At 34.6% G+C, this 22,287-nt stretch overlaps 1 protein-coding gene across 1 annotated transcript in view; it reads left to right on the top strand.

The window, feature by feature from the left end:
* Window positions 1–238: 238 nt before the first annotated feature.
* The window catches only part of LOC121428396 (xenotropic and polytropic retrovirus receptor 1 homolog), a 39,791-nt gene continuing 17,742 nt past the window's right edge, over window positions 239–22,287 (top strand). Inside the window, exons 1-3 of the mRNA XM_041624996.1 lie at window positions 239–441; window positions 11,628–11,679; window positions 13,826–13,927. Of these exons, the coding sequence (XP_041480930.1) occupies window positions 373–441; window positions 11,628–11,679; window positions 13,826–13,927 (223 nt within the window). The 5' untranslated portion in view covers window positions 239–372. The remainder of the gene's footprint in view (window positions 442–11,627; window positions 11,680–13,825; window positions 13,928–22,287) is intronic.

Genomic DNA, 22,287 nt, shown 5'->3' on the forward strand with positions numbered 1-22,287 from the left:
ACACAACAAAACTTAATTTTCCCCTCTCCCTTTTTTAGGGCAACATTTCATATATTGTAGGGGAGTCTGGGCAGAAAAAGAAGTCAAGTTTGACTGTCATAATTCAAGTGAAGAAATCATGGAGCAATCGAGTAGCAGAAGACACAAATCAGCTGATTCGTATTTCCGGCGAGCGCCAATTCGTGATTTAATAATAACCCGCGCCGCCGCGGCCGCGGCCGCTCGCAACATTAACACACGCGCGCATAAAGTCGACGGTCGTTTGTTTTTGTATTTTGGAAGCAATTTTCACCGACCTTGTTTGATGGAGGATAGACTCACTGGAAAGTCATTTCGTCGGTATTTGTGACCCCTTAGACTAGAGAAGCGAAGATGAGATTTTCGGAGCATCTCACGGCCCATATTACTCCAGAATGGCGGAAACAGTACATCCGATATGAGGTGAGTTGCGTCGTTAGAATCCTTATTTGCCATGAACGGTCCCACATGATCATAATTTTGTGGTTTCGTCACTGATGAAAAAAGTGGTTTCGACTTTCGAAATTCTGTCAACAGACAGCTGGCAGCCATTTGTTTTGAAGAATTTTTAAACATTTGTATTTTCTATTTCTCCTTGTACACGACGGCTCACGATCATGCAGCCGCCATTATTTCACCCCCCAAAAAATCCCAAATGCTGGCTCCATGATTTGTCAATTTGAGAAAATATTTATTGGCAAAACATTTGCAAATACAGACTACAGTTTTGGCGCCCGCTCTGAGAAAATATGATCTTCTCGACAAGCATCAAGAAATTGCCAGTTTGCATGCAGAAGTTGTCAAATATATTAGTAGGCCTACCGGTAAGTTATAAATTACCAACCAAAGTAAGTTATGGCAATAATGGCATGCGCATTTTAACCTTTGTCTGATATGAGTAGGGTGTCTGGAGAAAAAAATTATTTTTCTTATTTCAAGAAATATCACATTTTCTTTGTGAATTTGAAGAGAAATGACCTTCAGACTGACAGAAATGTAACATTTTTGAAAAAATCCAATTATTGGCTGTGAAAAAGAAGAATGAATTCAGGTCAATTTTCAGCATTTCTCTGCCTTAGACTGTGTAGTTAAGAAATGGGACACACACAAATCCAAATTTTTAGCTTCCGAGAGCTGTTATAAATTTATCATTAATGCCCAAAATTTGTCTGTAAAGAGTCCAATAGGATTTCTTATGCTCTTTCTGATGGTATGATTTTTACAAAGATTTTGAAACCAGATCACAATGAAAATATGTGACAAAGTGAAAAAAATTGTGCAAAACAGACATTTCATTTTCCCAAATAGAAAACGCATGGGGAAATGGCAATCTCAACACACACACAAATAAGGGTTCGCAATTAATCTCTAAATCCTTATTTATAATGATCATATAAACTTGTCCTTACTGCCAAAAGAAGCCCCTTAATTTTCTCTTTCCATACATGCCAAACACAAGTTAATAATCAATTCAGATCACATTTTTCTAGCAGCCTGAACTTCCCGAAAAAAATGTGCCATATCTTCCCCTAAATCAGCCTGTTTTATACTGACACTTTTCAGTGTGGCTTCAGACACCCTACTGATAAGTGATATTAATTACTTTTGTCTGCTTGATTTCATTTCTAAATCTTTGCAAAACGATCGTGTGCAAATAAGGTTACACTTTTTTATGACACTTTTTCAGCCAAGTGCGCACTAGTCGATTGCCATGGAATTTTGAGGTCACATTACCAGTGAAACCCTTTACCTACTTGTATGCTTTTCACACTGCACTTTTCATCCTAAATTGGTGGGTCTAAGGGGGGTCTTAGCCCCACCAATTTCCTGGGATTAAGCTTACAATGTAGTCCACTTCGTTTTAACACTACGTTTTAGCAAAGTGGGCTAGCATGGTAAGTACGATACTATCTGGCCCTGCAAAAAAGCAGGGTTAACTGGCTTATTGTGCTGCTAGCACCACAATTGCGGTGCAAAGAGATGCAGTGTGAAAACGAAACAGGGCTAAGGAAAGTGGGGCTAAGCATTAGCCAATCACAGAAGTGGAATTGCACGTTAATCACGCTCAGTACGGTAAAATCATCAATATTCATGAGCTGAGCAGATAGTATGGGGTTAAGGAAGATAGTGTGAATCGAAAAAATGATAGTATGGGGTTAACGATAGTCTGGGGTTAAGGATAGTATGGGGTTAAGGAAATGCAGTGTGAAAAGCATATTACAAATTTCGCCAACTGAATTTGACTTTGGTATCTTTTTTTTTTACCTTCAGTCTGGTATTTATGTTTTTTTTTATTGATTTTGTGTGTACTGTGAGAAATTTCTGATTGAGAATCAACCTCATGATACATGTAATTCAAAATGTGCTCAAATTATGGACTGTCACCCCAACATACTAGTACACGTCGAAATGGGAATCAGACCTGCATGTACAACTAACTGTCAACTCAAGTTCTAAGAATTTTTACAAACTGATTCCCATTTTGGCGGGTAAATAAAGTTTACTAGTGATATTAATTTCATCAGTGATGATTGTGAAGGAAACTACTATGAGATTTCATTTATTTCTGATTTATTAGATGAATGTGATTTATATTTTGTTTTGCTTTCAACTATTTGAAAGTGGCAGATATTTGAAACATAGTGAAAGGTGGCTGTGTGGGGTAAATTATGGATTATTTTAATTTGAAAATTATGAATCTCCATATTAGACTAAAATAAAGCCATATTGCCATGTGAGGGATCATTGATGTCATTTTAAAAAGTGTCCACTAATGAAAATATAAGTTGGAGGAATACCGTGCGAAAAAAGAGGTTTAAGTTGCGTGGATAGCTTTGCATTTCAAGCCTTTTGATCTAGGAAGCAAGATCCAGGCCATACAAAGAATGCACTCTCAGATGAAGAGCTTAAAGAGGTCAATCACTTCAGTCACTGCTCTGATATTGTAAAAGACTGTTTCTATCGCACCTTGGTGTAGCTTGAAACCTTGAAACCTACTGGTACTCGTAATCCTGAGACACCCTTAGAATGCGCTTCATACAGGCTCGTCAGGGTAACGTTTAAAATAGGATACATGTAGGTGACGTGGTGCACGGTTTTCTAGTAAGACCCTCTGATCAATTTACAGTGAAAATGGAAAGCAAACAAAAAAAGCAAGGCTACAACATTGTGTAGTCAAATTCGACTACATGCCTACATGTACGTTGCCTATTTGAGTATGCCTGCATTGCATTGCATCCAAATACCACCACAATTGTAGATCAATGGAAACGGTAGAAAGGTGGGCTGCTAGATTTGTGATGGTGTGCACAGTACACGTACATGTAGGCCTACAGTAGAGAATGATATGATGAAATAAGATAAAATGTGATAAAAGAAATGAAATTAAAAAAAAGAAAGATAACAAAACTATAACAAAACATCAGCCCCATCCTCAAATACCTTAAGTGCAACAAATATTTTCTTGTAACACTAGATTGGCAACAATTATAAAAGACAAGATCCAATGAATATTGGCAACAATGAGAAAAGAAGAACATTGATAAATGCATCGTCAAGTTGAAGTACATCTCACTTCCTTCTGAGCATTACTGTATGTTATGAGAAAAAATAAGTTTTCACCACATATGTCACAGCCAGGAGGAGATAATGTTTAAATATCTGAAAACTTGTGTACCAAACAAATAAAGGGTTGTCCACAAAATTAGCCATTTTGAAGCATGTGTGCCAATGTGAGGATCCCCATAGACAGTACAACAAGACTTTTCACACTTCCATAACTTGCTTATTCTATAACCGATTTTGATGTTCAAGTTTTAGATTGCTTCTCTCATGTTACATGTATTCTTCCTGATACAGTGCAAGATGGATTCTCTCCTTGTATTTCGGTTTCCATGAATAGACCAGTTCGTAATTACTTCATGGACAATTTTGGTCAAACAACCTTTCATTTCTTTATTATGATATGGAGATTTCAAACAAGATATTACGTATGCTTGCCTTACATAGCAGGATGAAGAAATTGAATAGACCAGGTGACTAGAATAGCACACCAATGAACACTTTATGAAGGAGTTTGTTGCATTCGTACTTTGAATGCATATCATAGCAGTTGCACAGTGTACTTGGCTAACTGAAATACCAGTTGTTTGTGGACACATTGTTGTTTTTTGTGGATGTATTAAATGAAAACCACTATTCAAAAGAATATATGAATAATCAAGACATCAAAGTTGGTGCTTATCTCATTAGATTTTAAACCACCATGTCACTTTTTGACCTTCCTCTGATCATGCATAGAATCTTTTGATCATGCGCAGAAAGGAACTACGAACTGGCTTTATTAGTTATTGTTATCTCGGGTACTGGTGTATTGACAAAGTTTTGTCCTGCGTACATGTACATGTATGCATGCATTGCTGTGCATACACTTTGCATTAATTAGATCTACAAAGTACATATAGATTATAAAAGATCAAATTCTAGTCATTTTCCTAAATTAAATGATTTTTTCTGTTGTATTATCACTATTCTGCACTTTTCTATTACATGTATGTGCCAGGACTTGGTTTCTGCCTCATGTTCTGATTTGGTGACCCATAGCCTGTAGATCACCCCTATTGTTGTTCCGGACAATTCCTGTTTTGTGTTTACCCAGGGAGCTATTCTGATTTGGTTTGTCCAGTGAGGCTGCTCTGTGTGTGTTAACAGGATCATAACAAACCCTTAAAAAATCCCAGGGTTCTATCAAGCTATGTACAGTATTAGCTTTGTACGTAATTTGCATACAATATCTCTCAACTCTTCCCGAGTTGTTGACTTGGAGTTGGATCTACATTTATCCTGGATTCACCTTTGTGAACAATGCAAAAAATTGATAGTTCTGTCAAATCTGTACAAACAGAATCTGTCCAACTCTGGATTTACACTCAGACTGTATGTATTTCAAATATTTGTATCCATATATGGGTAACTGCCATAGAACAAGGAGGACAGCGTTGTCAAACACAAAACACAGTATTGTTTTTCATGCCTGGATGATACATGTACATGTATATGGACAGTCACAGTACACACATACATGTACTTGTAAAATAAATCCAAAGCCATCCAATGCCATGACATTGGTTGCCATTTGATTGAACACAATGCCCCTCATAATTCTTGAATTATATTTTCTGCCTTTTTTTTCTTGTCTGCATATCAGAGCGAGACTACTGTACTGGGTCCCGTTTCATGAAGGACTCGCAACTGTTGTAACTTTGCCATTATGGCAACTACCATGGTAACCTTCATTATGATTGGCTGCTGAGCCCTGTTACCATGGCAGTTACCATTATGGCAAAGTTACAGCATTTGCAAGTCCTTTATTAAATGGGTCCAGCACTGCTTTGGCAACGGCGACAATGTCAACTGCGGCGTCGTCAACATTGGTATTTTAACCAGGTTACATACATGTACATGTACATAAGTCTTTGAGATGTCATCATAAACTTGGTCTTATGGACAGAAACTTGGACATGCAGTGTACGGACAATCAAGTACCACCGATCATCTAGCATGACTCTCTGGTGTCATGATCAAGGTCAAAGGCCATTTTAAAGGTCAAGTCCACCTCAGAAAAATCTTGATTTGAATCAATAGAGAAAAATCAGACAAGCACAATGCTGAAAATTTCATCAAAATCGGATGTAAAATAAGAAAGGTATGATATTTCAAAGTTTCGCTTATTTTTAACAAAACAGATATCTGAACGAGCCAGTTACATCCAAATGAGGGAGTCGATGTCACTCACTCACTCACTCACTATTTCTTTGTTTTTTATTGTTTGAATTATCCAATATTTCAATTTTTATGAATTGGAAGATTAGTACACCTGTACCTCCTTGCCTGAAGCACAAATGTTAAAATAATGGAATTTTACATGTTCAGGGAGGAATAAAACTTCATTTCACATGACAATGGCAAGAGAATAAAAACATTTCATATTTCATATAATAAAATACAAAAGAAATAGTGAGTGAGTGATGTGATCAGTTCCTCATTTGCATACCGACCGAGATGTGCATATAACTGTTTTGTGAAATGAAGCGAAACTTTAGAATGCCATAACTTTCTTATTTTACGTGCGATTTTGATGAAATTTTCAGTGTTATGCTTGTTGAATTTTTCTCTTTTTATTCAAATCAAGTTTTTATTGGGGTGGACTTGTCCTTTAAGGTCAATGAACTTTGGCCATGTTGGTGTATTAACATTGAAATTTTTTCAAAGGTTAATGTCATCATAACTTTAAAAATACATAAATTTATATCACAGACCATCTACATGTACATGTAAAGTGAGTTGCAGAACAGCAATCAAAGTCAAAGGTCATCTACATGTAGGGTCAAACTTTGACCATGTTATGTAAAAAACTTAACCACATGTGGCAGAGATTTTGAATTTTCAAGGATTTTGCAAAGTTCATAAGACCATGGACTATAAATGTTTATCAGGTATTGGTAAATGGATGAATTCATTTTCAAGCCACTAGGCAAATGAAATGAAATAAATATTTGTTTCCTCCCCCCCTACTCATTTTGAAAAATTGTTCATTGCATGTACTGTATGGTAGGTGTAGTGTATACCTCAATTGTTTTCAAAGTCAGTTCTGCTGCTACATGTACATCAAATTATGATGTCGGCCTACATGTAGGTGGGACTTTCAGATAACTAGGCGCTCCACTTGTTATATTTTCACACTTGTACGTACGTGTAAAACTATTTTGTTTTGATGGTTTCATTCTCTTGTAACATTGATGCTCTCCAGTTGGCCTTGTTACAAGTATGTGACATTCTCAACATGGAAATTTTTTCCATTGCAATGGCCCCCATTGGAATCCAAAACATCTGATCCTCATACAAGCCTCCATAGCACGAAAGCTATGTAGTGCATAGTATGCATACCGATAAACTTAAGTCTAAGAATTTTTTTTGTAAAAAAACTTTGTCAAAAAGTAACATACAATGAGCTATAAATCAATACGGTACATGCAAAGTTGAACCTGTAGAAAAAAAAGAATAGTTTGTTGAAAACAAAGAATTAGGCCTACATACATGTACTGGGTATAAAGGAACTTAACTCGTTTCAGATAAATATCTTGCCCTAAATACAGACTGTACATTGTATGTACAGAAATGCACATTTTCTTGAGCAATATCATTCACTGACTTTCCTTGGCTTTAACTCTTTGCATGATGAATTATTATTGTTATTTGTTTATTTATTTATTTTTTGAGGGGTACAATAATGACAAATGTTTGGAACCATGTTATTTTCTTTGAATCAAGAATTCCAAATTGCATCATTGATACTGATGATTATTAAATCCAAGAAATAGGCCTACATGTACTGCCATTTATAAGCTTCTCAGATATGAAGGTACATGTACATGTACATGTACATGTATCCTGTAGGGAAGAAGAATATTACTAATTAATACCATTGTTGAATTTAAATTTACCAAGGTTGATGTGCAATATTGCAACATCAGCATCCAAAGGGTTAAAACCACATTTTTGTTATTAAAGGAATTGAAAAAAGATATAAAGTTATATGATGTAGATGTACTTGGCTTCCTCAAGTTCTTTGTGAACACGGCTGCCAATTCCCACTTCCAATTAAAATTATGTAGGTCGACCAATTAAGGCAAATACAGCAGACTGCAATGTGAACACGACTGTCAGTTGCCATTTTTCCAATTAACAGTTATGTAGGTCCACCACTTACCAATCATTTCATGCGAAATCATTCAATAAAGTATGAATGGCATGCCTTTCAATTATCCTACCCTGCCCTGCCCTCTCCCCATCTCCATCTTCCATTTAGTCTGCATGCACAGACCCAGTTCTAGTACTTAAAAGTTAACTCCACCCCAGAAAAATATTGATTTGAAAAAATTTATAGAGAAAAATTAAACTTGCATAACAGTGAAAATTTCATCAAAATCTGATTATGACATTTCAAATTTCGCCTATTTTTCTCAAAAAATTGATATGCACAATTCAGTGACATGTAAATGAGACAGTCGATGATGTCCTTCCCTCACTATTTCTTTTGTTTTTTATTGTTTGAATTATATAATATTTCATTTTTTACATATTTGACAATAAGGACCAACTTGACTGAACCATGTAGTATTAAACAATGCTAGTTCCACAAGTTCAGGGAGGAATTAATCATTGTTTCACTTGACAATGAGGAGAAAATTAAAATATTTCACATTTGTATTATAAAATACAAAAGAAATAGTGATGACATAATCAGTCTCCTCATTTGCATACTGACCAGAATGTACATACAGGTGTATGACTATTTTGTGAAATTAAGCAAAACTTTTGAATGTCATAACTTTTGATATTTTACATCCGCTTTCAAAGAAATTTTCAGTGTTATGCTCTTTGAAATTTTCTCTTTTTATTCAAATCAACTTAACTTTAGGTAAAGGTAAGTCTACCCCTGAATGAAATGTTCTTTTGAATACTGGTAGATCTATGGAGAAAAGCCAAGGCACAATACTGAAAATTTCATTTAAAATCAGATGTAAATTGTAGAATTTTATGAGATACACGTACATTTGTACATCAAAAGTTTCGCTTATTTTTTGCAAAACAGTTATATCCACAACTCTGTGACATACAAATTAGAGAGTCGATAATGTCCCTCACTATTTCTTTCGTCAAGGACCAACTTGAATGAACCATAAAATGATTGAAACAATTGAAATTCTACTTGTTCAGTGAGGAAAAAAAAAATTGTTTCACATGAAAATGAGGACAAAATTAGAATATTTCATATTTCATAATAGGTGACATCATCAGTCACCTCATTTGCATATACTGACCAGGATGTACTGTACATATATTGCTGTTTTGTGAAATTAAGCAAAACTAAAAAATAACTTCCTTATTTTGCATTCGAAAATTGAAAAAATAGTTTTTACTGACATACCTTCAGTGTATTTCATGCCTGCTTCTCTTAAATGTATATGTACATGTATATGACGTCAAATCAAAAATCAAAACGCAGTACAGGTGTAACTTCAGTTTAAAGGTCAAGTCCACCTCAGAAAAATCTTGATTTGAATCAATAGAGAAAAATCAGACAAGCACAATGCTGAAAATTTCATCAAAATCGGATGTAAAATAAGAAAGTTATGACATTTCAAAGTTTCGCTTATTTTCAACATAATAGTTATATGAACGAGCCAGTTACATCCAAATGAGAGAGTCGATGATGTCACTCACTATTTCTTTTGTTTTTTATTGTTTGAATTATACAATATTTCAATTTTTACGAATTTGACGATTAGGACCTCCTTGCCTGAAGCACAAAATGTTAAAATAATGGAATTCCACGTGTTCAGGGAGGAATGAAACTTCATTTCACATGACAATGACGAGAAAATGAAAATATTTCATATTTCACAAAAGAAATAGTGAGTGAGTGATGTCATCACTTCCTCATTTGCATACCGACCGAGATGTGCATATAACTGTTTTGTGAAATGAAGCGAAACTTTAAAATGCCATAACTTTCTTATTTTACATCCGATTTTGATGAAATTTTCAGTGTTATGCTTGTTGAATTTTTCACTTTTTATTCAAGTCAAGTTTTTGTTGGGGTGGACTTGTCCTTTTACTAAACGTAGGCACATATAATTTGGTGTGTATGATACTAGCGTGGATCCCAGGAAGCCTGTTGAATTTAAGCTCAAAGGCCAAGATCACAGTGGCATGTTATCATCTTACCCTTCTTAAGTCCTTGTAAATGCGATATATGACTTTAAATCAAAAGCTTTATATTCTAGTAAGCAGCCCTGTAACAACTTTTAAAATCTTTGATGGATGTTTACTCAAACCTTTACCAATATTTTTTTTAATTATTAGATATTCTGTTATTTTTACAATGAAATTTTCATCAGGGTGAACTTCTCTTTCAGACATTCTGAATGAGGTAATGGGAGGAATTAGTTAGGAAGGATTATGCTGAAAATTGTCATGATATGATATTAGAGTGGGAGCGAGGTAGAATCACAGCTCCCACCTGTCTGAAACCATACAGACATTCTGTTACACACTGTTGGGGTACAGTCTCGGAAAAGCCAAATCGCTTGCAGTGACTTACATGTAACCTATGGTAGGCATGTGCCTTTACGTGCATGATCAAATGAATGAAGAAATCAGATTGTTATATGTTTTTTTGTGAATTGTTAACTTTCAGTACACTGAAAAGCATTTTGTAGAGAATAATTTAAAAAGAGGAGATAAATGTAGTTTCATGCTGAAGTTGCACCCATTCACATTAATACCGTCTGTATTCTAAAGTATATTTTCAACCAGATTTCACAAGTGTTTGCTAATTATTCTACTGTGGAAAATTCAGTATGAACACACACTCTTCACGTGATCTGTCTGCATCTTCATTTGCTGACATAAGTTTCCCCTCGTACTTTCTGCATTGCTCATTGGCTGATTCTGATTTCAAGTCTGGTATTGGTGTTTGTGTTCATACTGTATGTTATAATATAGATGTTTAAAGTGTTCAATCGTGTACCTGTTATTTTATGACGATTTATAGTTTATCGGACCATTTGTGCACGTACACGTAATGTGTTTCTTGCAACCCCTCCCATCCATTATTGAAAGTATCAATACAAAAGGAGAGAGTGTGGGTAGAGCTGTCTAAAGAAATTCACCTTGCATCTTTTATAACAAGAGCATCTTCTAGTGAAAAGTGGTTGCTTCAATATTTGTAGGGCGTGACTGAATGGTCACGCGTCAAATCGTCACAGTCGATGGAACACGGCATGAGAGTCACATGATCCGCACGTGTGATGCCATTCTGTGTTTACTTGTCCAAGATCAAAGCCTTTATTGATTTTTCAGGGATTATTCATTGGACAAGGATCAGCCCCCCCTTGTTTTTGTTGGAATTATTGAATTTGCCCATTTTATAGACTGTCCACACTTTGTGGTGACTTATTATGATAATCTATTTACACACTGTAAATTATTATTTGGGTGGTTCTTACTGCAAAGAATGAGTACAGGTAGATGATTTATATTAAAAAAAAAATAACATGAAATATTCGATCAGAGTGCAAAAAATATTCTTTGAAAACAATTAAATGAATAAATGAATAGAGGAATGAATTATGTAGATGAAGAATAATGAATGAAATAAAGAATGAGTAAGTACATCTATAGATATTGATTGATAGGCCTAGACTGTACATTCTGTATAAATGAATAATCTATACAGGATGGAAATCTATATGTACAGTAGTAGTCAATAAAAATGTAATGATTGAGTACTACATGTAGAACTACATTGTACTTCAATTTCAAATGAAAAAATGAAGAAAATCCATATTTCATTGTTTGAAATAGAATTAATGAATGAAATGGTGCATTCAGTTCATCAATTTACTGTCTACGCTTTATGTACATGTATTGGAAATTTAAATATATGATTAAGAGATATCACTGAAAAAATAATGTGAAATAAGTATACCTAAAGCTCCACTGTAACTTTCAACACTCTTTTTTTCTCTTTGTATCTTGAATAGGAACTCAAGAACATGCTGTACGATGCCCAGAGAGCAGCCCCAGAAGCAGATAGTGAGTATCTAGTCTTTAAAACGCCTCACTGATACCAAGGCTCCACACTAAAATTTTTTTCTTGGTGTCCCGCAAATTTAGTGGCCCTAAAACAATAGAAAACATTACAATTTTTCAAAACTTTGGTAGCCAAAGTGGGCCTCCAAGTGTGGGCCTTTACAGATTTTTGGTGGCCAGGCTCTCATTTCTGGTTGCTCCTGGCCACAGGGCTACTGCTAGTGATGAGCCCTGCTGATACGTACCTCATTTCAAATATTATGTATTAAATCCATTTAAGTTTTTTGTATACTCTCCCCCCCCCATGTATAACGGATATGATTTGGAGGAAATGAGATACATGTGCTTAATTTCATAAATTATGTAATTTTACAAGTCCGACCATGGCATTACTATTATATGAAATATACCATATAAACTGGAATAGCAACGGACCATTTTGATTGGCTTAATATCAATTTTAACTAGTTTGCAGTGCTTAATAGTAATTCTATACTCTTCTTTTCTAAAAAAAAAATTATAGAACTTTCCAAATTGTTTCTATCTAGTTAAAGGCAGGAATGGTGCAATGCATATGAAAATACATGTACTTGTTTGACTCTTTCCTCTACAAAATTATCCAACAATTACAAAGTTGGCATGGTTGATACCTGTTAGATTAAAAAAAAAAAATTTGCTGAATGGTAATAATAATAATAATGGTGGCTACTTATATAGCGCACAGGTCCACCTTTCGGTGCTCATGGCGCTTCAAGGAAAATAAACACAAAACACAACAATAGAAAACAAACAAAAATTGAATTTTAATTCTCCTGAATAAACACAATATTAAACTAAACTGTTAAACTGAATGGTGTGCACTGAAATAACGCTGTATCAGGGAATTGCTCCCTGTTGTACCCTTTTCATAAACACAATTATGCGGCTAATAGCAGCATAATTTGGTCGTAAAATCGGAGGAGGACCAGAGTTATTCGCATTATTTTGATGCTGCAATTATCCGCATAAAAGTGGCATCGGGACCAGATTTTGACTTTATGAACACATTTCGAAAGTACTGTAATGCGGATAATTGCCATGGAGCGGTCACAAGGTCACCCTTTTCCAACGCAACTGCATCGGAGGGGGTGTGTGCGGTTGCCATGAAGATTATCCTCCTTTTTTAGGATGGGCGCTCATAAAGATATTGCAGATTATTTTCGGAGTTTATGAACGCAATTTTTATTGAATTGGATAATTGGAGGATAGGTTTATGAAAGGGGTATAGGTTGAATGTCATGGAATACCTGTATACATCATCTCCATAATACCTGGACATGTGTCTCCCATAATAACAGTTTCAGGAAATTTGGCAATTCCTCCCCAGGAAATGACAAAGGTGATTTGTAATTCCCTTTGGGAAAGGTAAGGGGGAGAAAAGAAGATGTACACTGTACATGAAATGATAGAGCTAGAGAAAATTAAAGAGGAAGAGACCTATTTGTACAGTACATCCAAACTGTGCATGAACATATTCAGGATTATTGGTGTTAAATAAGTTTTCATGAAACCCCTTCTCATATAAAGTCAAATAGTCTGCTGTTTGTGACCATGTTTGATGATGATGAGGAGGAGGATGTTGATGATAACTATCATCATCATTATTACCATCACCATCATCATCATCACCATCATCATCATCAGCAGCATTATTACCATCACCATCATCATCAGCAGCAGCATTATTACCATCACCATCATCATCATCATCATCATATTGTTATCATCATCATCATCAACATATCATTGTCATTATCATCATCACCACCATCATCACCATCATCATAATAATCATTATCATCATTATCAATATTGTCATCATCATCATAATCACCACCACCACACAATCATAATCATCATCATTGTCGTCATCTTCATCATCATCAAAATCATCATCATCATCATTAAAATCATCATCATCAATATGGTCATCATCATCATCATCGTCATCAATATTGTCACCTTCATCTTGCATTACCCTTCCCATTGAAATCATCACCATCCTCATAGCAATCATCATCAACATTGTCTTTGTATCCCCAAATTCTTTATCATATACATTTGGTTTTAATGTCTTTTGATCTCATTTCATTTGAATTCTTAAAATCAGTATCGGGGGAGGCTCAGGTGGATCGCCACTTTGTCCAGTTTGAAGAGAAGTTCTTTCAATTCTGTGAGAAGGAGCTCTCTAAAATCAATACTTTCTTCTCAGGTAAGTCCAGAGTAAATAAAAAAGAAAATAAAAGACAACAAGACAAGATTCGTAATGTTTTTATGAGGAAAGGGGGATTCGTAATGTTTTAAAGGGGGAAATTCAACTTGATGGAATTGTCTTGTCATCTTGGTGTAAAACTTTCATAATCTAATGTCAGCATTATGATTGTCATAGCAGGGTGCACGAAAAGTTTTGAAATTTTTTGTTGTTGTATTATATAACTCAACATACAATCCTCTTGTAGTGCACACTGTTGGTGACAAAACTTTGCTTCCAGCCGATCATGTACATGTACAATGTTTCCTTGAGCTATTTATTAGTGACAAGTCATAGCAGGAAACGCTCCTTGTGCTTTATTTGGGTCAAGAATGAAGACAACAGAAACTAATAAAGCATGTGAAGTAGCGTTACTCAGAATATATCTTTATTCATAGAGCCCAAATGATAGGCGATGATATGAGAGATTCCATTGCCTTCAAAGACCCAGACAGGAACTACAGAGGTGAAATAGCCATTGAATAGGCAATTAGATAATCGGCACCTCGTATTACACAGAAACATCAACATACTGTACACATCGTCAATGCATTAAAATTGCAAATGAATTGCCTCCAGTTGTATCATGCATTGGGTTTTCTGTCTGGGTCAAGATTAAAATGTTTGATTTGTTGGCATTTGGGGAAGATAAAGCCCTAAATATATTTAAAAGGATAGAGTAAATAAATATCGGACAGAGGAAGGTACAGAGTTCCATGTCCCACAACTCGCCTATCGAATGGTGTTTTCTTTCAAACTTATCCTTGATGCTGAAAAAGGTAGGGTGGGTTGGTTTTTTAAATTGCTCCTCCAATAATTACTGATATTGGTTAGACTGAATGTATTTGATTGGGAAATTAGGATCATGTATAAATCTGAACTACTGTACATATAGCACATTGTATCAATTAAGGCAAATTATGTATTTTTATTTGCAGTATTTGACCATGCTCATCGCTCATGCTTTGCTCATTTGCACATAAAACAATTTGATGTACTATAATAATGCCCATTAAGGAGTAGTGTGAAATTAGCTGTCAACTGAGTGAGATTTTTCTTTCATAACAAATTCTTTCACTCAAAAGGTATGTATTTCTAATACTGGTACTCAAATGTTTGTTTTTGATGTTCGACATTAAAGAGAAATGCCAGTAAACACTGATTTCATGAGAAAGTCTGTAAAACCAGGCTTAATTGTCAGTATATGAGTATATCATCGAGGATCTTGATTTGGTAAAGTTACATACATGTAACTGAACTTTGTGAATTCTTGAAATCTAGGCTGAAAAATGTTCACACAGAAGATCACCAACAAAGATAAGCGCACGTGGGACAGTGTATTATTATTGCTTTGAATGTCAGCCCGACGGCCCGACGCTTGACCCGAATCCTGTTCTTATTTGCTTATTTCTCAGCAATTACACAATTTCTTCCAGAATCCTTTGGCACATATTTTTTATTCATACAAACAGACACTTTGGTGGTCATTTCATTGGATTCTGTACGAACTCATTTTGATATCGTTACCACAACTGGCATATTCCTTTAACAACCATGTTGCAAATAAGATCTTAAGCAGCCATCTCAATATATTATGACACAAATGTATGGAGTTTGTGTGTGTCTAAATATTGTGAAGGATCCCAAAGCTCCATTACCATGGCAATGAAATTAATCATATCATAACAAAATAGGTTTGAATTACATCGTGGGCTGAGCACATTTTATTTACACACAGATTTACTCTAATTTGATTAACCTCAAGAACACTGCTACAGTATGTGCAGGTACCTGTGAACAGGCAGGGAGGGGGAGGGGTTCATACATGTAGTACCAATTAGAGAGACACCTTCTCCCCCCCTTAAAAAATGTAATAAAATGAATAAATATAACAAAAGAAAAAAGAAATAAAATAAAATATAAAAGAATGAATTAACAAATGAATAAACAAATATAGAAACAAATAAATACATAAATTAATGAATAGATGAATAAAATGAATGAATGAATGAATAAATAAACACACAGAAATACAATTAAGAAATAGAATAAAAAATAAAAAGATACATAATAAAGAAATGAATGAAGAAATGGATCTTCATACTGTATCAAAACGTTTGAATATACATGTACTGAGAAGAATCACTGTGCACACATGACAGTAGTGAAAATTTGATTTAAAAAAATAAATATTTATACAGTATATATACCTGTACTGAAATAACAGTGGGGTTTTAGGGTCAGATAATATTGTTGCACGGCATGGAACTGATATAAGACTCTCTACGTGTTAATATGTACATACAATAGATTAGAGAATGGCTTGACGAGTATTTTCCACCACCCCCCAGACAAAGAGAGAAAAAGATGGTCATGTAAAAAGAGAAAAAAAAATACTGAAAGAAAACAGTGAAAGATTATTTCAAAATCTATCACAAAAATGAGAGTTTCATTATAAAAAGATCAAAACTTTTAATACTGGTGTGTCTTGGTCATTTTGTTCTTGTTTTCTCTTTACTTTATATGCCAGTAGTGTAATGAGATAAACATTTTGAAGGGGCAAGGCATGGACTTTGGGTAAAATTTGTAAAAAAAAAAAGCTGTGAATGAGTGAAGAGAATGAGCCAAAATGTTTTACCTTTTTTAAATACAAATATATAGTTTCAAAAAAATAGATTTTGACATATTTTCAAAATAGTATCATATTTCACACTTTGTCTTCTTCTTTTGTTTTCATTTTTATTTTCTCCCTTTTTTCTTGTGAAATTCGTTAGGGGATCCATGGGCCCCCAAACTCCAATATCACATCCTTCTCCTTCAAATTCGTGGCTCACTGTTAATAGCTTGTACCTGTATGTAGGCTGAGTCAAGATAGGCCAGCAACCTTTCATGCAACCTTTACTCCTTGTAAAAAGATCAAATGATTCTGTCGGTTGATACGTATCAGACACACAATTGCATATCATCACAAGTTTGACAATTACAACTGTGAGAACCTGACAGCGGTGTTATGCCATTAATGGCCCATTCACACTAGGGGAAAATTTGATTGAAAACAGATATACTTCATGTACAAAGCAGAAAGATCATTCACACCTTAATATCAAACAATTGTTTAATATGCACTCCTATTAAGAGTTCAGTTACACTTTAGTGACAGCATTCATGATAAATTGCAGTATTTGAATTATGCTGCATTTCACAGACAGATACATGTACCTTTATATCAAATGTATACAGTAACCCAGCAACAAGTTAAATATAAAGTTTTCCTTGAATGTTTTACTGTAATTATCAATAAAATGAATAAAGGTTGCAATTTATGCTGTTTAACTTTACTTGCAACTATGCAGTAGCCTACATGTACATATCAAAATGAATTTCATATGGCAAGATAAGAGGTCTTTCTCACATTTTTTCCTGTAGTGTGTGACTTTAATGTACATTTATGTAGTTCAGGCAAATTCGTGTATTTTATTATTTGTGAGTGAGTACATGTAGGTTTGACTGGTCTGAATGTTACTCAATCTTAGATGGAAAGGAAGTTCGAAAGTGCATGTAAATAACTTCCAGGGTATAACAATGATGAATTGAGAGTTTCCTCTTTTTGTCTTTAACTGAGATAATGATTGCATTTTTTCCGAGTGAAATTCACATGGTCACCTCATGTACTGGATAATGCCGGCATCACAGATGCACAAGTTGCAATCACTGATTAAACAGTGAACACTTAATTTCAGTAGTAATCTATTAATTATGAATGAGTGGAACTAGTAAAGTGTTGCATTACATGTACAGAATTTGTATCTATTAATTATGAATGAGTGGAACTAGTAAAGTGTTGCATTACATGTACAGAATTTGTGCCCAGAAGTTAGTGAACCTCAACACAAAATGCATTCGTAAGACAACAACAGTGCACTGTTTGGTGAGCCCAGAGAAACAAACTCAATTGAATGTAATATTTTATCACCAGACTTCACAATTGAATAACTAAAACCTGCTAGAACTTGAACAGCGTAAATATGTTCATTTTCTGGTGCGGTTCACTAGTAAACTTTTTGAGCACCACAGTACTGAAATATTTCCTAGTTTAATATGACAATGGGTTTTTTCAATATTTACTGTGTATTTCATTACAAAAATGTCCACTTTCTGAAAATTCACCACCATTATTAATGCAATACTGTAACTTCAAGACAACATACATGTATATGTATATCCTCACCTTAAAGCGACATGTACATGTATCTTTCTAAAATTCCTTTCTGGAAACATTTTTTTCAAAAACAAAGTCTTATTGTTGAATGTACATGTATCTTGGCTATGTTGATCAGTTCTTGCATGTACATGTACAGGGGTGTATGTTTTTTGTTTGGTTCTGATTATATTTACATGTATTCAACTATGCATTAATTAATTTATTTGTTTATTTATACAATTATTACTATTGTTATTAGTACATATATTATTAAAATTACTATTATGATTATTATTGATTATATTTGATTATTTATTTATTCTTTGTTTTTTATTTTTTTTTTAGGGGGGAGGCAATTAAGTTCTTTTTGGAAGGTGAAGTCTCCATCTTGAGTTACTGGTTGCTTCCTACATGCATTCCATTGAATATTTTGTCATTTACTTGTATGTTTATTTATTAGGCCTTTCACAGTGTACAATGCGTAAAATTTGAATGTGAATATCAAAACATATTTGGGCAATTCCAAGCAAAAGTGGACATTTTCCAAAAATTTATATTGGCTTTATTTCATATCTGGATCAAATTTTATCAAAACGTATGGAATTTCATAAATACAAAAGGGGAACATAATTACACATGTAGCTACAATTTTTTTTCTTACGCATCTGTTAATAGGAGAATTTGAACCATACAAGAATTTCTATATATGGGACTACATATATTGTTTTTACTTAATTTCAATTTGCTTGTTTTGTAAATTTTCTTCTGGATAATCTGAAGGTAATCATTTTACATCACATCAAACAAAAATTTTAAAATTTAAGTTCATGTTATGGTGGCCATGAGTGGATATTTCTGATGTCACTCTGCATCCATCACTCTGTAACCAGGTATTGGTTTATGTTTTAAGTCGTACATGTAATTAATGAAATAATACACCAATTTTAATGTAATGCAGCATATTCAAGCTCCTAAAATATGAATGTCCATTTTGCGTCACTCCGTAACCATGTTTATGAATATACATATCGCATTAATTCAGTGGATCAAATTCACAAATGTTATCATTTTGAAAAGTGGGTTTCAGCAACCACTGTCAGGTACCATTTCTTTGCAAATAACTATTTAAATATGGGTAATATCTTTGTTTGGATGCTAAAAACCTGCTTCTGAATGTCACTCCGTAGCCGTCACGTACGTGAATCCCTCCAACTCAGTGTAAAAAGTGGGCGGAGCTAAATCGGATTTTCGCGCCTAGCAACCCCGTTAGCAACGCATGTAAGCATCGTTCTGCTCACTCTCCATAATGTCTGCGATATTAAAATCCTAAAAACCAATAGAATCGTTAAAATTTAGTAAGGCTATGAATGTTTATCATTTACATTGACTATCGGTGTACAAACTCATACCGAATTTACCAGCAAGTGACGGTTATATTACGAATTATCAGCAATTTTAATGAGTGATACAAAGTGCCAAAATTTATGAGAATATAGTGTAAATTTTGTATAGCATTTCAAAATCCTTAATTTAAATATTTTCATAATTTTTCATTGCTTTAAAAAACATCTTATCACATTTAGTATAATTTTCCCGAACTGATAACGTTGATAGATTACTGTTTCTCGGCTTTATGAGGAAATGGCAGGCCTTCAAAATCAGGTTAATTTTTGTTATATTTCTAAAAGAAAATTGTTAGATTCGAACTACTATACCAACTGTTTGCCAGAAGGAGGGTTATCATCTCATAATGTTGTGTAAATGATACATTACAATATATTTTAGGAGTGTAGTAATCCATGTTAGATAACATTTTTTAGGATGAGTTTCGTAATGAAGAGAAAAATCAAGTTCATTCTTAGCACGCGAGCCGCAGAACGATAATTTTTAGCGCGCGCAGACATGGCTGATCCCCTGGTGTGTCGCGCGGGATTATCTAGTCCCATACTGGTGTCGGGTGGTATATTCCACGTACCTTGTCCCCTTGCAGTGACCACTGTAGAGTTATATAGTGCAACATTTTGATACTCAATCTGTGAAATACCGATATCGATTTCATTTTCGAGAATTATTATTTCTTTCCTGCATGAATTACAAAACGTCAATCTTATAGGTCAAGAATCATGATAGAAATTGTCAAGATTTGGAAAATATCATGTTAAGTTTGCCCAATGTCATCAGTATCTCACTGTATGTTAAACAGAAAATATAGAACAACTGTATTTTTTGTAAATTCCACGGCCGCCTCACGAACTTAAAGAGATGGTATATACAGAAGAAGAGGAAGGGCCGGGAGCCGGGTTCAGGTGTCTCAAGCGGATCGGGAGAAAGGGGGGGGGGGTCCTTTTCCCACTCTCTTTCAAATAACCTTATTTTCTAATATTAATTCCTGTTGTTTATCGTGGAATTTTACCTTTTATCATAATTATAATTCTATACAATATGAGGATCCTACTATAAGTTTTCAAGCTGTCCTGTTCAAGATTACTGATTTTTTTCTGCGGGTCCCATTAGCCCCTTTTTCATCAATCATCTTCTCGGTGTCTCTGCTACCAAGATTGACTAGGGAGTGGAGGGAGGGGGGGGGGCGGGCATAAGTTATCATCACTCACTTTCGCCCCAGACAAGTGCCTGTTTGATATATTTTATTGCAAGAGCTTCTCTTTTCCTCCTATCTCCCTGTTCTCTCTTTTTTTTGTTTTTGTGTTTGTGACATTTTATATCTCAAAGATCAGCTCTCCCAATCTAAATTTCAACCGTCTCATATTATTCCTTCCCTTCTGTTATGGTCAAGCTCTCCTCCAATAAAACTAACCTATTAATATTTGCCCCTCTTATTTCTACCGGCCTGCAATCTCATTTTGGTCCTTTTCAGTATCCCTCATCGACCCCTCCCCATTGCAACTCACCATGATTTTAAGTCATTATCACGAGAGCATGGATAGGAATATTGCAGATCTATAAAATTGCTATTACTTTGATTTTAAAATAATTTGAGTACCCCCCCCCCCCGGCGGCCATGCACGTCGGTTTCATATATGTCGCATGATGGTATAGGTGGCCGTGGAATTTACAAAATATACACTTGTTCTATATTTTCTGTTTAACATAATACCGTGAGATACTGATGACATTGGGCAAACTTAACAAGATATTTCCCAAACCTTGATAATGTTGTAATTTTATACAGTCAATGTAACACATTCTTGACACTAGGCAGTTTGACTTTTTTGTAATTCAGGAAAGAAATGATAATTACCGAAAATGAAATAATTTATGTGTCAGGTATATTCCAAGCATTTTTAGATATCGGTAAACTATTAATTTCACAGATTGAGTATCAAAATTAAACACTAAAACTGCACAGTGATCATCGCAAGGGGAAAAGGTACGTGGAATATACAACCCGACGCGGTATCGGACTGGATAATCCGAACGGACAGTCAAGGCGATCAGCCCTGTCTGCACACGCTAAAATTTATTATTCTGCGGCTCGCGTGCTAAGAATGAACCTATTTTTTCTCTTCATTACGAAACTCATACTGAAAAATGTTATCCAATATGGATTGCTACACTCGTAAGTTTTATTGTTATGTATCATTTACACAACATTATGAGATGATAACCCTTCTTCGGGAGAACAATGGTATAGTAGCTCGAATCTAACGATTTTCTTTTAGAAATATAACAAAAATTAACCTGATTTCGAAAGCCCGACATTCCATTTTAAGCGATGGAGAAAATAGCCTACCAACGTTATCAGTTCGGGAAAATTATAGTTAAAGTAATAAGATGTTTTTTAAAACAATGAAAAATTGTGAAGATATTGAAAATAACGATTTTGAAATGCTATATGAAATTTACGCTATATTTTCATAAATTTTGGCATATTGTATCACTCATCAAAATTACTGGTAATTCGAAATCTTATCCACATTTGCTTGTAAATCTGATATAGGTTGATACACTGATAGTCAATGTAAATGATAAGTATTCATAGCCTTACTAAATTTTAACGATTCCATTAGTTTTTAGGATTTTAATATCGCATACATTTAGGAGAGTGAGCAAGACGGTGCTCACATGCGTCGCTAACAAGATTGCTTGGCGACCTACCGCG

The sequence above is a fragment of the Lytechinus variegatus genome, chromosome 15, assembly GCF_018143015.1.
Source record: "Lytechinus variegatus isolate NC3 chromosome 15, Lvar_3.0, whole genome shotgun sequence".
Lineage (NCBI taxonomy): Eukaryota > Metazoa > Echinodermata > Echinoidea > Temnopleuroida > Toxopneustidae > Lytechinus > Lytechinus variegatus.